The sequence below is a fragment of the Cyprinodon tularosa genome, unplaced genomic scaffold (genome assembly GCF_016077235.1).
Source record: "Cyprinodon tularosa strain WSP-4 unplaced genomic scaffold, ASM1607723v1 ctg502, whole genome shotgun sequence".
Lineage (NCBI taxonomy): Eukaryota > Metazoa > Chordata > Actinopteri > Cyprinodontiformes > Cyprinodontidae > Cyprinodon > Cyprinodon tularosa.
In genome coordinates, this window is record NW_024039233.1 from 425,534 (window position 1) to 441,896 (window position 16,363).

A 16,363-nucleotide genomic window follows, 5' to 3' on the forward strand; every position below is an offset into this window, starting at 1 on the left:
AAACAGCCTGGAACGAGAGCAGGCCAGTCCCAGTGCACCTCTCACTGGTCGGGAAAAAGTATATATGAAGCTCTAAGTATCTTTAATTTAATAATTGTTTTAGTCAGAATTGAGGATTCTGAAGAAGTAGAGTTATTTTGCTCAGTTATATTTGGGAACTAAGATTTTCATTTCTGCTTTTCTAACAGTTGTAAAGTTTGTATAGTATGTATACTAAGGTTTTTCCTTCTATCACAAAAAAAAACTAGCAGAGAAAACCGCTTCTTTTGGTCAAAAATGCAGTTTTTTTTATTTAGGGATTTCTCTCTGATGTAAGGCAGGATTCCTGTGTTTTCTCCTAATTTAAAGATAAACTGTAAACCATTAAGCTCTTTTAAAGACAGAGTACTAAGATCTCTCTACCTCTACTGAGAAACCCGCCTTCACTTTGTGTCAGGATCGACGGTTCTTTGGGTCAGAATCCTTCCTTTAGGGCTGATATCTACCGAGTTCTGTTGCTCCTTACTCCTCATTCATACAGACTCCCTCATTTGCCTCTCCTCCATTTCTGCACAAATAGAAGCCCCTCTAGTTAATGTGGTTATTCCCCAACCACACCATGACAGACAGGCCCTTAGATCCGCTCCATTCTTACAGATGACAGAGTGAAACGTGTCAGTTTCTAAAATCCAAATAAGCCAGGCCGGTCAGACCCGGCCAGCTAGATGAGTGCGACATGGAGTAAAGCAGATGGAGTAGACTGCTGTATGGCACACTTTGGTAGGGATAGATATTATATTTGGATGTTGGAGCTTGGCCTGTTTTCCAGTGTAGTCCTGTTTCTCTGACTGTGACTAACTGGATGTGCTCTCTTCATCCTCTGACATGGGAGCTGGCTCGGAGCTCGTCTGCCTGGCTGTGTGTTTCCTGGACGGGGCCGCCTGTGGAGCTGGTTGACAGTTGCCTTTTGTATCTATGCTTCTTTTTCTATGTCTGCTTCTGTCTCCTTGAACCCCAGTCGGCCTCATCAGATGGCCGCTCACACTGAGCCTGGTTCTGCTGGAGGTTTCTTCCTGTTCAAAGGGAGTTTTTCCTCTCCACTGTCGCTACAAGCATCCTTAGTGTGAGGGATTGCTGAAGAGTCAATGACTCGATGCAATCAGCTGGTTTCCTTAGATAGAAAACTTTGAATTAATCTGACTGGATGATCTGGTTGAATCGTCTCTATGAAGTGACCTGAGATGACATGATGTGAATTGGAGCTATAGAAACAAACTAAATTTAACTGAATTGAAATTGAATTAATTCAAATTTAGGGATTCCTTTCAGTAGAAATTAAAGAATTAGCATCACATCTTTTGAGCTGGAAGAAATAAAGTCTTGATAGTTAGACAAAGGGATTTTTTATACTTGGCAGAGGATGATCAGCCACATATAGTTTATTTAGTAGGGAGAGCAGGATGAGTCATACTGATGAGAGCGAACTATCTGAGTGGAGAGTGAAGCACAGACTCTGAGCTAAGCTGCACAAAGATGCATTTCTGCACAAGCACAGCTGGAAGAGCAGAGTTAGTCAGAGTTGTGGGTTCAGTACCAGCACTGCTGCCATGATCCATCTCTGCTCCTGCACAATGAGCAGCGCTGCACGCCAGGTGGGCAGCATGACCAAACAGGATGTAGCAGCACAGCTGTTACTGCTTAGCAGTATAATGATGCATTTTAAATGTCTGTCAGACCCCCTAATGTTTTTATTAAGTCTTATCTAGTTGACGTAATATTTCACTGCCGTCAAGATTTAGTCATCAAAGATCAATGTTTAGCTCATTACTTTTCATTATCATCATGAAAAAAGGAGCTTCAACAAAACAATTTCATCATTGTTGACAAAAACAACAGTGCCCAGGGTAGCACAGTGCAGCTCCGAGCCATCAGTGGGTGGATGGCTGAATGCAGTGTAAAGTGCTGATCAGTCTCCTGACTTTAAAAGGCTGTTTATCGTTTCCAGTTGGTCTGTTTAAAGCCACATGACAGAGCAGGTCTGACGCCATCCTGGATCTCATCGGATGCCTCAACACATGAAAATACCAAAAAGAGGCTGGGGGACTTCCTCTGGGTCATCTCTACTCCTCCCTTGGTGGGGGTCGGATATCCTGGGTTGGGCCCTCCTGGGCACCTTTGCTCTTGGGGTCCTGTTAGGTTTAAACACCAAACATTTTATGCAGTAACCTGTAAAAATAAAGACACAGAGAATTTTAGTATGATTTACTTGCAAGGAGAGTGATCAGAGACTGTTCAGTTACAATTCTCCAAACCACTCTGAAACAGCTCTGCCCTCACAAGCCTTTATTAAGGAACGCCCTAGCTACAATGTTGGTTCCGACTGCTAAAAGGGAGGAGGAGGGGGTGAAACCCAGTCGGAACCAGAAGTCTGCATAACATCATACAGTATCATGAGATAAGGAAAGCTTTCACTCCTTTCTCCGGTGTTAGTGCGTGCATTTCCCTGTGTTCTCTCCTTGAACCGTCTGACCTTGAGCAGCCAGCTCTCACATTCAGCACTCCATCTGCACAGACTTAAAACATTAGTACAGAACAAGCAAGTAAAATACTTCAACACTCTTTATGATATAAGTAAAATAAGGATAACAAAATGTGTGAGCATAATTATATGATCCCAGTGTGTAAGCATAATAATATGATTAAAGTAGAATAACTTGTACAATTAATCCAACAGGTCCCATTGGACGTCCTGGGCTTTGGGTCCCCCGGCGCTGGCTTCGGTGCTCTGGGGGGGCGTGTCTTTGGCTCTTCACAACCACTATTGAGCATTTTTCCTTTGGATAAACCTTACATGCACAGGTGTACTCTCACAACTACAGGTGCTTGGTTCCAGGTACTCAGAGATTCACTTCCACACAGAAAGCCCATATTCTTATCTTCAGCTACCACAGAATACATGTCAGATTAAATAATACTACTTCAGCGACAGTATCTAGGTGTTATTTTATTGTATATCTTGTACCATGTCCATTGGTTGTGCTGCAGGTGATGAAGCAGACTGAAGTTTTTTTGTTTTTTTTATCATTATCTCCCTTTTATCTCCTCTTTCTTTCATCTTTTCTCCTTTTTTACTGTTTTTCTTCTTCTGTTTTACTTACATTGCAGTGTCCATATAATCTGTAATACCCCCTGCATGAATTACAATAAAGCAATTTATATGCATAAATCAAGCGGAACACTATGGCGATAGCCGTACTGCTCCACTTGTGAAAGTAAAAGTCTGTTGGGCTCTTTTTGCTATCAAGACCATTATTCTTATTGCCAGATTGCCAGACAGGACACTGTTAAAAAAAAAAAAATACCAAAAAGCTGGCGGTCATACTGGTCGAGAGTGGGTCATGGGGGTTAGGTCTAAGCTGAGACACCAGCCGTCTGTCTCTAGCTCCTTTTGGGGAAGCCAAAGGTGTTCCAGGACCAGCTGAGGGACATAGTCCCCCCAATATGTCCTGGGCAGCCAGCAGCTGCTCTACTCTGAGCTGCTCCCTGATGTCTTTGCTCAGTGGCCTGCCAGCCTGTGGAAGAAATTCGATGTTCTTATGATCTCCTTCTTTCAGTCGTTCATTCGTCTTCTGACCTAAAGTCAGGGTAAATGTAGGGCTGAGCCCAATGGTCAGTCAGTCGGTTGCTGTTCTGTTAGACCAACATACCTATAGTCAATATGCATGAACAAGACATCAGATTTCTGTTCATCCCTTTAGTTTTTAACAAAAAACTATTTAAGGTCAGATCACCATACACTTCAAAAAACACCAAAAAGTAAGTATTTAATTTTTTTGAAGAGGTATGCTCATCTGACAGAACAATGACTCTGAATGTCGCCTTCAAAACAATGTGCAAATGTGTAAAACTGAAAAAATGCCAATCATTTCTCTTGTTTCTCTCTCATATACAGATTAAAGCTATATTATATAACTTTTCTTAAATAAATCTATATCTGTCATCAAGTTGTGAAAATATGTAGCTTACCTTTCTTTGTGCTTTTTTTCAAGGTGTCGATAAAAGTTGGACGTAGTCTCTGATAGTGAAACACTGCAGAACTTACATTGCACTGTATGCTTTTTTCTCAATGTTGCTTTACAAATATGTTCTTTGTGATTTAAATAGTCGAATTTTATAACGATGATTTGGCCGATATCTTATCCCGTTCTCAGACAACCACTTGTGACTTTCAATCGAAGTGCCGCAGCCCGCGCGCAGGTGAAAGGGGGTGGGCGGGACAGCGGTAAAAAAACAACAACATGCACTTACCAATGAGACAGGTTATTGCTTTGGTTTGAATCCAAGCACCCAATAAAAAGAAGGATCTTTAAGAAACTGATAATATTCTGATGAATAGCGTTATTTCCAAAGTTGTGGTCTTGACTGGTCTTGAAATAAAATGCCGAGTCCTCAGCGCCCGAGACCGAGACAAGACCGAGACCAAATGCGGTCAAGTCCGAGACGAGACCGAGAACATCAAAAAATGGTCTCGAGACCAAGACCGATCTCGAGTACTACAACACTGCCATGAGGAGTAAAAAATTTTGAGATTTGTCTGTTCTTAGCCTCACAGGCTCCAAACGAAGGTCATGAGAGATAAGAATGAGTCACACAGCCTCCTCATGGCATGAAGGGGAGGACTGCTGTGGTGAGGAGATCCATCTGACCACTGAAATATATATTAACCTAACAGGGACTAAAGTAGTTTTGCTTCAATGTTCAAGTGTGAGAAAGTTCTTTATGCAGGGGGTGGGTTGGTTCCCCTGGGGGGAGTGTGTGTTGGGAAATTGTAAGGTATAAATTAGGGCTGCAACAACGAATCGATAGAATCGATAAAAATCGACTTTTAAAAGCGTTGGTAACGAATTTCATCATCGATTAGTTGTGTCGCGCGATTAATGCGTCATCCGCCGCCGTCCTCATCACATCCACTTGACTGAAACGGGGGAAGAAAAAAAATATATACGGCAGAGAGAGCCCGCTCCGCAGGTGCAGTGTTGCCAACTCAGCGACTTTGTCGCTATATTTAGCTACTTTTCAGACCCCTCCAGCGACTATTTTTCAAAACAGCGACTAGCAACAAATCTGGCGACTTTTTACGGTGTCACTGGCGGCTTTTGGAGACTCTTATGTGAAAGCATGTATCGTTCCTACTCTTGTCCTCCAGCGGCAGCAACTGCCGTGGGGCGCCTCCCCCATCCCAACCCCGTTCTCCCGCAGGAGTCCCTCTCAGCGCTGCTGTCAGAGCCGCAGGATGTTTACCCTCAGCGTCCAGACTGCAAATGAAGCGCGCACGCGCCGGGATTGACGGCGCAAATTGATCACAATAATTAAAGTAGCTTGCGCTTTGTAAAGTGAAAAAAGTCGTAACATGCAACTTTTGTCAAAACAAATTAACATGGCACGGAAGCACCACTGTTATGATGCAGCACATAAAAAAAAGAAAACACGTTGGAGCCTTCGATGGCAGTGAAAAGAGCTGATCAGCAGGGTGAGCGAGCATGTTTGTTTGGTTTTAAAGTGGGAAAAGGTAACGTTAGTTTCTCAGGTAGGTCATCTGATGCTTTCCTTACCTTGTTAGTAGGTTACAGACAGTGATAAGGTTGGCTTCTTATTTTACTTTTAATTTCATTTGAATTAGCTTAAGCAGCGTTTATATTTACTTTATAAATAAATTAACTTGCAAATTATGAGGGCAAGGCTTTTAAAGTTTAAATCTTCTGGCAAATATAAAGTAAAGAAGATCCTGCAATTTATGGAAGTAAAGCAGAATAAAATCCAGCAAGATCAGTAATATGTCAATTAATTCTATTTGCCACATTACATTCCCATGTAAATATCTGTCTTTGGAGGATGTGTTTTTAGCACCCCTAATTCTCTCTTTTTTATTCCAAATACAACTTATAATTTGAATCGCAGGGCTATTTTTATCTCGATGGTTCAGTATTTTATCAAGTAGCAACTTGAACTCAGTCAGAGCCTATCTCTCCATCTGAGGACGTTAGATACATTTGAACCTTATTGTTTGCAAGAAATGCCTCTGCCTCAGCTTCCTAACCCCACAACCTCCTGGATTCAATAAAAAAGCAAATCAGGCGATAGTCAATCTATATAAAAAGATTTATTTTAAAAGGTGCTCAAAGGTTGAACCTCAAATTATCAATTTCATCTGCAGGAAGAATTTTGAGCAGTTTCTCTACTTTTAGGATGATAGTTGCAAACACATTTCTGGGCATTTTAAAAATTATTTTCCACCTTTATTAAAACTTAAAGCAAAAGAAAAAGATAGCACTCCTTCAGCTCTCCCTGCACATCGGTAAACCAGGACATGCAGCAGGATTTTCATCCTGGGGAAGTCTTCCTCAGTCAGATGGTGGAGACATCAACTGCTGAAGAAACAACAGGAAAGAGAGAAACTTGGGGAAAATTAAAAGCACATGGAGCTTCGTTCCCCAAAGCAAACGCTAAAATTAATAGAGAACATTCCAACAATGAGGCTCAAGTTGACGGAAGAGGTGACCCTGTGTCCACCACCAGGCAGAATTTCCCAGGAAAATAATCCATCTGCAGCCCCAGAAGTCTGTCAGGCAGCGGATGACCTTGTTATTGAATGTTGTTATTAGGTTTAGCAATCAATAGCTTATATTAGCCTGATTCTGATTAGGAGAGTGCATCAGTGCATGTTTAGAGACATCAATAAGGACGATTTCTTTACCCAGGTGAGTCTGTTGCAAAGTCTGTGCAGAAATGAACAGAAGATAACAGAGATACACATCAAACACATTTCATTTTACCCTTTTTTTAAAGTTTTAATACAAAGTACTGATCCTCCCCAACACAACGTTCAGCAGGTCCCTGCAAAAAGAGCCTCCAGTAGGGTAAGCACAGGTACAAGCAGCACATGGAGGAGCCATTCAGTGACATGTGGAGAAAGATCAGGACCATCAGGTGCATCAGCATCTCAGCCATGATCCAGCTCCACCTTCAACAGCTTCTTCACACACTGTGACTCTCAGAAGGACTAATCAGCTTCTCATCCTGCAGCTGCACCAAGTAACCTCCACCATGAGGTAGATCATCACCAACAAGCTGCAGGTCCATAGATTCTGTCAGGTTGGACCCTAAAATCAGGGTTTTTCTGCAGTTCTCCATGGTCCCTGTCTGAAGTCCTCCGTCATTCAGCCATACAGCAACCGTTTCCTGACCACCAGCAATACCAAGGATGTCCTTGTGGTCTACATCCATCCATTTTGTTCCTCTTTATCCGGGACGGGGTCGCAGAGGCAGCAGTCTAAGGCCCCGTCCACACGAAGTCAAAACGAACACGAAACGCTGATATTTTCCAAAACGTTTGCCGTAAAGACGGAGACGTAAAATAAATGTGAGCGTCCACACGAATGCATGAAAACGCTGCAAAATGTATGCCAGGCCTGTAAGTGGCGCTGTGGTGCCAAAGCAAAAATAAGCGACGAAATGTTGGGCATGCGCACTAACATTTATACATGTTTGCCCTGCGGGCCCATTTTCGTGGTTAAGTCAAATTCAGGTGCTGAACTATGTCGTCGATATTGCTCTGTTCTTCCTGGAGATATTCCAGAAGAAGAAGATTCTGTTGTAAGCCCGACAGCAGGGTGAGTAGCATGAGCAGGAACGGCGCCATTGTTGTTGTGATGTGTCGCGCATGCGTGTTTAGAGGCGACGCTATGACGCATGCGTGTAAAAAAAAATATGCGGTTAGAGCGTAAAGATGGAAACGCGAAAACGGCGTTTCAGAATCTTCCCACTCTGAAGGCTGAATAAAAAAAATATCGTTTACAGACCCCCGAAACGCCGGCTTTGTGTGGATGAGAGGCTGGTTTGGTGAAAAATTTGTGCGTTTAGGCCAGGGTTCGTCTTCGTGTGGACGGGGCCTAAGCTGAGATGCCCAGACTTCCTGATCCACACACACCTCCTCCAGCTGCTCCCCGAGGTGACACCAGGCCAGCTCAGAGACATCGTCCCTCCAGCGTGTCCTGGTCCTTCCACCAGGCCTCCTCCCGATGGGACACCTCCAGAGGGAGGCGGCCAGAAGGCATCAGGAACAGATGGCCGATCCACCTCAGCTGGCTCCTTTGGACGTGGAGTTTTACTGTTTTCACATTAAGGTTTTTATTGCTGCTAATAATGATCATGTTCTCTACGTTATTAATATCAATATCTATTGGGAGATTATGAGAATTTAAAAACCTTTAAACAATAAGGTGAACTTGATAAGATTTTTATCCCTTTAAAAATAACTCAAACAATGACATAGTCCTGAGTTTTTAAAAAAGCAGCTCAGCTTAGATCCGTCAGGTTAGAGGGATTTTCCTTTGAGAAGAACTGCAGCAGGTGAGTCAGTGAGAATATCGGCAAGAATACATACTTAGGAAAAGTTTATGGAAATATTATGCAAATAAAGTGTGGAGTGGAACACCCCACACTTCCCCAGCTGAAGAGACGCAGTAGTTCACAACATCGGGGGGGGGGACTGACTGATAGCGCTATAGTTGGATTGAAATGAGAGTGTGAATGTCAGGCCCTTTGCAGGACAGGAGCTGAGGTTGAACCACTGCTCTCACACAGCAGAGCGCCAGAAAGAGCAGCCGCCAAGCTCACCTGCAGGAAAACATGCCCAGGCCTTAAAATCCACAGCGCCGATCATTGCCTTTACCCCTAATGGAACACAATTAAAGAGCATGAGTTAAAAACCCTCATCTTTCAGGTTATGGAGCTCCTCTCACTAACATGTTGTATAAAATCTGTAAGTCGTGAGGCAGCTCTGGAGGAGCAGTGGCAAGCTGAAACATGTAGCCACCATACATTTGCTGAAGCATGGTGCAATGCTCATTCAGAGCAGTTTTGTATGTAGAGGGGCTTAAACACACACTTTCTTCTGACTGTCAAACACATAACAGTGACACCACACTGAGCCTCAGCTTCAGTTTCCAGTTTTTAGAGCGGTCTGGCTGCAGGCCTGCACAATGAGGTCACCTGCACTGTTAGTACCAGAAGTTCATTCCCAACGTTTTTTATGTAGCCTTCAGGAAAGGCGCGTAGCACGTATGAGCTGCCTGATTTTATTAGAGGAAGAAAAATGCTGAGGCCATTTCTCAATCTGTGTACTTGTGTGTTCTCGTGCGCTTGTGAAACGTCATTATCCTCAGCCCTAGTACTGTTCCAATTCACCAGAACAGCAGACCTAGAACGAACAAAGTCCCCGGATGTTGTTCTCTCCCCTCCCTCTTTACCCAGCATGCATCAGAGCGGACTTGTCCGTTTTCCAGAGCTGACCAAGCATGCACTGAGGCAACAGCAGCTTCCACCCGATCTGGATCTGCAGCACCATCCGTTAGCCCATCTGTAGCAGTCATGGCTAATGTTAGCCATCTGCAGTAGCCTGTGCTAACATTAGCCATCTGCAGCAGCCAGGGCTAACATTAGCCATCTGCAGGAGCCAGGGCTAATGTTAGCCCTCTGCTGCAGCCAGCGCTAATATTAGCCATCAGAAGCAGCCAGGGCTAACCTTAGTCATCTGCAGTGGCCAGGGCTAATGTTAGCCATCTGCAGCAGCCAGGGCTAACATTAGCCATCTGCAGCAGCCAGGGCTAATGTTAGCCAATCTGCAGCAGCCAGGGCTAACATTAGTCATCTGCAGCGGCCAGGGCTACCGTTAGCCAATCTGCAGCAGCCAGGGCTAACATTAGCCAATCTGCAGCAGCCAGGGCTAACATTAGCCATCTGCAGCAGCCAGGGCTAATGTTAGCCAATCTGCAGCAGCCAGGGCTAACATTAGCCATCTGCAGCAGCCAGGGCTAATGTTAGCCAATCTGCAGCAGCCAGGGCTAACATTAGTCATCTGCAGCGGCCAGGGCTACCGTTAGCCAATCTGCAGCAGCCAGGGCTAACATTAGCCATCTGCAGCAGCCAGGGCTAATGTTAGTTATCTGCTGCAGCCAGCGCTAATATGAGCCATCTGCAGGGGCTAATGTTAGCCACCTGCAGCAGCCAGGGCTAACATTAGCCATCTGCAGGAGCCAGGGCTAATGTTAGCCCTCTGCTGCAGCCAGCGCTAATATTAGCCATCAGCAGCAGCAAGGCTAACATTAGCCATCTGTAGGGGCTCATGTTAGCCATCTGCAGCAGCCAGGGCTAACCTTAGTCATCTGCAGTGGCCAGGGCTAACGTTAGCCATCTGCAGCAGCCAGGGCTAACATTAGCCATCTGCAGCAGCCAGGGCTAATGTTAGTTATCTGCTGCAGCCAGCGCTAATATGAGCCATCTGCAGGGGCTAATGTTAGCCATCTGCAGCATCCAGGGCTAACATTAGCCATCTGCAGGAGCCAGGGCTAATGTTAGCCCTCTGCTGCAGCCAGGGCTAATGTTAGCCAATCTGCAGCAGCCAGGGCTAATGTTAGCCTTCTGCACCAGCCTGTTTGCAACGGCCAAGCCTACCGATATTCTGTCGGCAGCATCCAGGGGTAACATTAGCCATCTGCAGGGGCTAATGGTAGCCACCTGCAGCAGTCAGGGCTAACATTATCCATCTGCAGCAGCCACGGCTAACATTAGCCATCTGCAGGGACTAACGTTAGCCATATGCAGCAGCCAGGGCTAACATTAGCCATCTGCAGGGGCCAGGGCTAATGTTAGCCCTCTGCTGCAGCCAGCGCTAATATTAGCCATCAGCAGCAGCCAGGCTAACATTAGCCATCTGCAGGGGCTAACGTTAGCCCGTCTGCAGCAGTCCTCTCTCTGCATAGCCGTGTGTGAAGTACCGCTGGCTCTGATGGCGAGTTTTTTGTTTTATTTGGCTAAATGTTCATTTAATTTGTGTTTATCTGTTCATTATTATTCCTCAACTTAATGAAAAAAGAAAGAATTGATTATTATTTTTTATTAAATAATCAGGATATTATAATAATCAGGAAATTATAATCTTCCTCAGATCAGAGAAGTTGCTTTAGAGTTACTGAAGGCAGCTGCTCACCAACCAGGCTCACATCTTGTTGGAGTGGCCCCGTATCACAGATAGAGAAGCATTTTATACAACTATGATCTGCCACGTCATCATTACATCATTTTTACATTATTCTTACATCATCGTTGCATCATAGCAGATGAGGAGACATCCATGGCTTCAGCCTTGCATGGCTCCTCGCCGCTTAGAAAGATCCACTCTGTCTAAGCGCCACTTCATTCCCAAGTCTCTGTTAGATAATGAAGATGATAACTGGATACCCAGACAGAGGAACTGGCCTAATTAGATAAACTACTGGGGAAAACATGAGTTCTGACACCCAACAGGCAGGGACTATTAGGGTTTAACACATTCACATCATAATAAGGATAAAAACTTTTATTAGCATGCTGTTGATTAAATTAATTGTTTACTGAACTTCATATCATTTTATTTGAAAAACAGTGAAATGTTTTTTTTATCTTATTATTTCATCTTTAGGAAGTGATTTCGAGTTGAAAGGCACCTTTCCCTCACCTGCATGCTAGCTAGTTAGAGGCTCATTGATGCCGTGAGCCTCATTCACACATACTTATCAACCTAGAGTCCTGCAGACTGAAGTTGTACTGAATTTGAATATGCGATGGAGACCCTACCCCCATCTAAAACTCCTGCTGACCCATTGTGTTGTGAGTGTTTTCTTTTTCTTCTTGCCCTTGGCCCTACATGGCCCCTAAGGACCCACCCATGGAGCTGGGATGGAGGTGTTGTTGGGTCAGTCGGGGTGCAGGCATGGGGAGCCACACACAGATCCGTGTTCGCGGATCACTTCACAGGACAATCTCCCTATCCATCTTTTAGGGGTCATTGTAAACCTGCCCTCAGCTGATGAAGGAGTTTCATTCACCAGAAAAAAAACTTTTTTCTCTTTTTTGCTGTGTGGGGAAAGCCCTCACACAGTGTGTATGGGGGATATGTTTTCCTTACCCCGTGGGGACAATTTCCAATGAAATATGTTACATTTTGGGGACTTCTAGGACCAACGAGGAGAGGCTTTCCTCTCAGGGTCTAGGTCTAAGGGGTGAATTGAGTCTAGGTTTACAGTTAGCATGTGTTGCTAATGGTTGGGCCATATAAATGAATGCAATATGAATGAAAGTCAATGGAAAGACCCCAGAAGGATAGTGTAACACAACCTGCGTGTGTGTTTGTAGCTGAAGAGGCTTTAGCACTTTAAAGGTGGTGAAGATAGATGCTTTGACAGCCTGAAAAACACAGTCCTTTCCTGTTTTAATGGATGGACATCAATATTCTATTCAGTTTATTTCTATAGCTCCAATTCACATCATGTCGTCTCAGGTCACTTTCCAGTTCACCAGATCATCCAGTCAGATTAATTCAAAGTTTTCTATCTAAGGAAACCAGCTGATTGCATCGACTCATTGACTCTTCTGCAATCCCTCACACTAAGCATGCTTGTAGCGACAGTGGAGAGGAAAAACTCCCTTTGAACAGGAAGAAACCTCCAGCAGAACCAGGCTCAGTGTGAGCGGCCATCTGCTGAGGCCCACTGGGGTTCAAGGAGACAGATACCCCGTTTACACTACCCTTGAAAAACTGAGCCGAGACCGGTCCGAGCTCAGTAACTGAGATAACTTGTCGTGTGTGAACGGAAACAACCTGAACTGAACCGAGATAGACATAACCGGACCGCGCTAACTGCAGACCAGTTCCCGAGGTGGGTTCGGCTGGGTTTTTTCCTGGCTCGGTTCTCTGATAACAAGAGCGCATGAGCAGAACGCGTCATCGCCGACTGGCTGAACATGCCGATTCACACTCCATTCCAGTAGTTGGCGGTAATGCCCCACCGGAAGTTGCTTGCCAACAAACACAATACAGAAGAAGAAGAACAAGTATAAACAACAGAGATCTTCTCCACGCAACATTTTCAATAATGGCTTCAAAAGAGCGTGGTGCGACCTGGGATGACGCCGAGACTGAGGCCGTTATTGCTATATGGGCAGAGGACGCTATCCAGGCGATGTTGGAGGGCGCGAAACACAACCACAAAGTGTTTAAAAAGATTTCGGACGAAATCACGGTAAAGGGATACGACCGAGACCCGAAGCAGTGCCGAGAAAAGATAAAAAAACTTCGAACACATTATAAGAAGATTGTCGACCACAATAACATGTCGGGGCAGGCGCGCTGGAAGCTGTTTCAAGCGAGGGGGGCTGATGGCTGGGTTGGAAAACACATGACGTCATTATGTTGAGGGCTGTGGCTGACGTTTTTAACATAATATTGTAGGCCTACATTTGTCGCCAAAAACTGCCATTTAAAATGCATGAACATTTTAAACTTTATTTCTTCTCTTTTAATCATTCAAAACAAACAACAGCTCCCAATCAACAGGATCAGGAATACTTGAATAAAACATGGCCTAAATATCGCCTAAACTAAGCATTGAACGTCTTGAAAGTCCATTCGACTATGGATATGGGGAATGATTTCATATCTGAAACAAAAAACACACACAAAAAAAAAAAAAAAAAATTAACTAATTTCATATTTTATCACTAAATAGCTTAATACAGACATAATATTTAGTGATATGCAGCCTTATTCTAGCGTAGACTTCTTCAGCCACAGGACTAAGATGAATAGGCACATAAATAACGCTAAATGCGGCAGTATAGGGGAATTAAAACCATTTCTTACCTCGAAATAGTCAGAAATACGTTTCTGCTGCCTATTGCTAGCCATGCCTAAACGAATGTGAGGTGGCGGAAGCTTCTGGGAGAGTAGCCTAGTTTTTTATGAAATCTTAAAATAATGAATCATTAGTTTATATCTTATACACAGCCCATTATTTTAATCCCATATCAAACACAGTCTTTTAAGAAATAAATACATAATTAATTTCATGTTTTTAAGTACAATATTATGTTACTCCACAGCCCCCCGACATGGGGGGCTGATGCTATGACGAGGGAGGCTGCAGCCCCCGCAGCACCCCCCTTCCCGTGCCACTGAGTCGGGGAGAGGAAGAAAAACGTGGAAGTTCTACGGTGCCATGGATGAAGTGCTGGGCCTCCGTGCATCGTCGAGACCTCCAGTACTTATAGAGACCTCTTCTCTAAACCCTGCAGCAACAAGTATGTTACCGAAAATCATTAGTTTTTTATTCTGTTGATCTACTAATCTACTAAGAAATGTCTTTAGCTTTTGTTTCCATTTTAGTGGAAGATGATGCAACACGAGGAGCATGAGTACAGCACGCATGATGGTATGTAGGCTCTACAGCAGCATGTCCACATTTATGCTTCAACAACCTTTGTTTACAGTATCAGTGTTAAAATTACAAATCTGCTGCCATTAAAAAATGTGTTCAATTTAATCTTCATATCTTTCTCTATCAAATTGAGATCTTTGTTTACTCTTGTAATACGGCATTAAAAGTAGCTGTAGCTCTACATGTAAATTTGAGGGTGCATGTATTTCAGATTCAATATTTATCTATTTTCTTTGTTCTTGTTTGTTGTTTATTGCAGAGATGGATGATGAGCGGTCTTTGAACGAATCTATAGCAAGTTGTGTTTCTGAGGAGCCAGGAGGAAGTCGCATTCCTGAAGGTCCTGGCGATGATACTCCTGCTGCCAAGGCTCCTGAATCATCTGTTAAACGCAAGAGGAAGAGCAAAACCGTAAAAGCTATTGACTCTACAATAGAGGAATACATTAAAGCTCAAAAACAGTCTGATGACCTTTGGCTGGCAGCATTTAAAGAACATGAGGAGTCAATCCAACGACATCAGCGCCACATGATGCAGGAAATGGAAAGGAACCGATTTCAGGTAAAAATGCATTTCTTTAATTAATCAGAAAATGAAATGTACATTTGACATTTACATAAATTGTTTTTTTTTTTTTAAACAGGCTGAAGAGAAACAGAGGGAACACGAGATGCGGATGATGCAGATGATGGTCCAGTTGTTGACTCAACCAGCACAATTACAACCTCTGAACCCTGCGTCCCCTTCGACTTCTGTGCCAAATTTTTCGACTTATGGACCTTATCAATAACTGAAAAATATTGTAAAATATGTAAATTTTTTTATTGTTTTACAAATGTACAATACATAACATGTTTATACAAAAATTGTTGTTGTTACTGACTTTTTCAAAATATACACCACACTAGTAATTGCAAAATTATGTAAAACTAAACTGTAAGAAATTATTTAAAATACATAACATTTAAGTCGATGTAGGCTAATTTTGCTCTGCAAAGTAACGGCAGAGAGCATTTCTTATATTGTGGGCATTGTTAATATCAGGATTGTTATCTCCATCAACCAAATTGTTCCTAGGTGGCTGATTTGCCTCATTGGCCCACTGATCAAGGAAATCCCCTCCTTGCATCTCACAGATATTGTGTAGGGTACAGCAAGCAGCGATGACATTTGGAACATTTGATGTCTTGTTGTCAACTCGTTTCAAAAGCCTTCTCCATCTCCCTTTTAGCCGCCCAAAAGCGTTCTCTACCACCATCCTGTTACGGCTATGGATGTGGTTGTATTTTTTTTGGCTTCTGTTGTCCCTGCATTTTCTGGATAAGGCTTCATCAGCCAGGGTAAGAGAGGGTATGCTGGATCGCCAAGTATAACGGGAGGCACCATCACACCATCAATTTCTGTTTGAAGATGGGGGAAAACACCATTTTCTCAAATCTGGTATAGACGGGAGTTGACTAAAACACGAGCATCATGAGTGCTTCCTGGCCATCCAATACAGAGATCTCTAAACATATACCTGTCATCTACAAGCGCTTGCATATTAATGCTATACCAGCCCTTTCTATTAAAATAATCAACTCGGCTCTCCTTGGGGGCGACAATGGGTATGTGTGAGCCATCAATAGCACCTATGCAAGTCGGATATCCCCATTTTTCTTTAAATGACTCCATCATATTTCTAGCCTCTATATCAGTGGGGAGCTTTATGAACTGTGGTGTCAGATGAAAAAATATTGCTTCACAAACATCCTTGACAAACATGCACAGTGAGGCTCTGGATATTCCGAAAAGGTGAGCAATGGTCCGATAATCTGATGTGGTTCCAAGAAACCACAAGACAGCACCAACTTTCTGCTCCACAGGAATAGGCTGTCGCATCTTCGTTTCTGCCTTGGAGACATGAGGCCTGAGCGACTCACAAAGCCATTTGAAGGTTCTGTAGCTCATTCTGAAAAAAAAAGAAGAAATTTCACAATATTTTTGCATTTATTATACGCAGTGCTTTGTCGTTTTTCACTTTATTAATTCAGAAATCAAAACAAATAATGGTTTCATTCATCGCATTGCTC

General features: G+C 43.5%; 1 protein-coding gene across 1 annotated transcript; it reads left to right on the forward strand.

Moving 5' to 3' along the window:
• The first annotated feature begins 12,950 nt into the window (after nt 1–12,950).
• Nucleotides 12,951–15,228, forward strand: LOC119795192. The gene is made up of 4 exons (XM_038303051.1): nt 12,951–13,097; nt 14,240–14,285; nt 14,551–14,852; nt 14,935–15,228. Exons 1-4 carry the CDS (start codon nt 12,951–12,953, stop codon nt 15,079–15,081), a joined length of 642 nt encoding a protein of 213 aa, XP_038158979.1. The 3' UTR covers nt 15,082–15,228.
• The last annotated feature ends 1,135 nt before the right edge of the window (nt 15,229–16,363 follow it).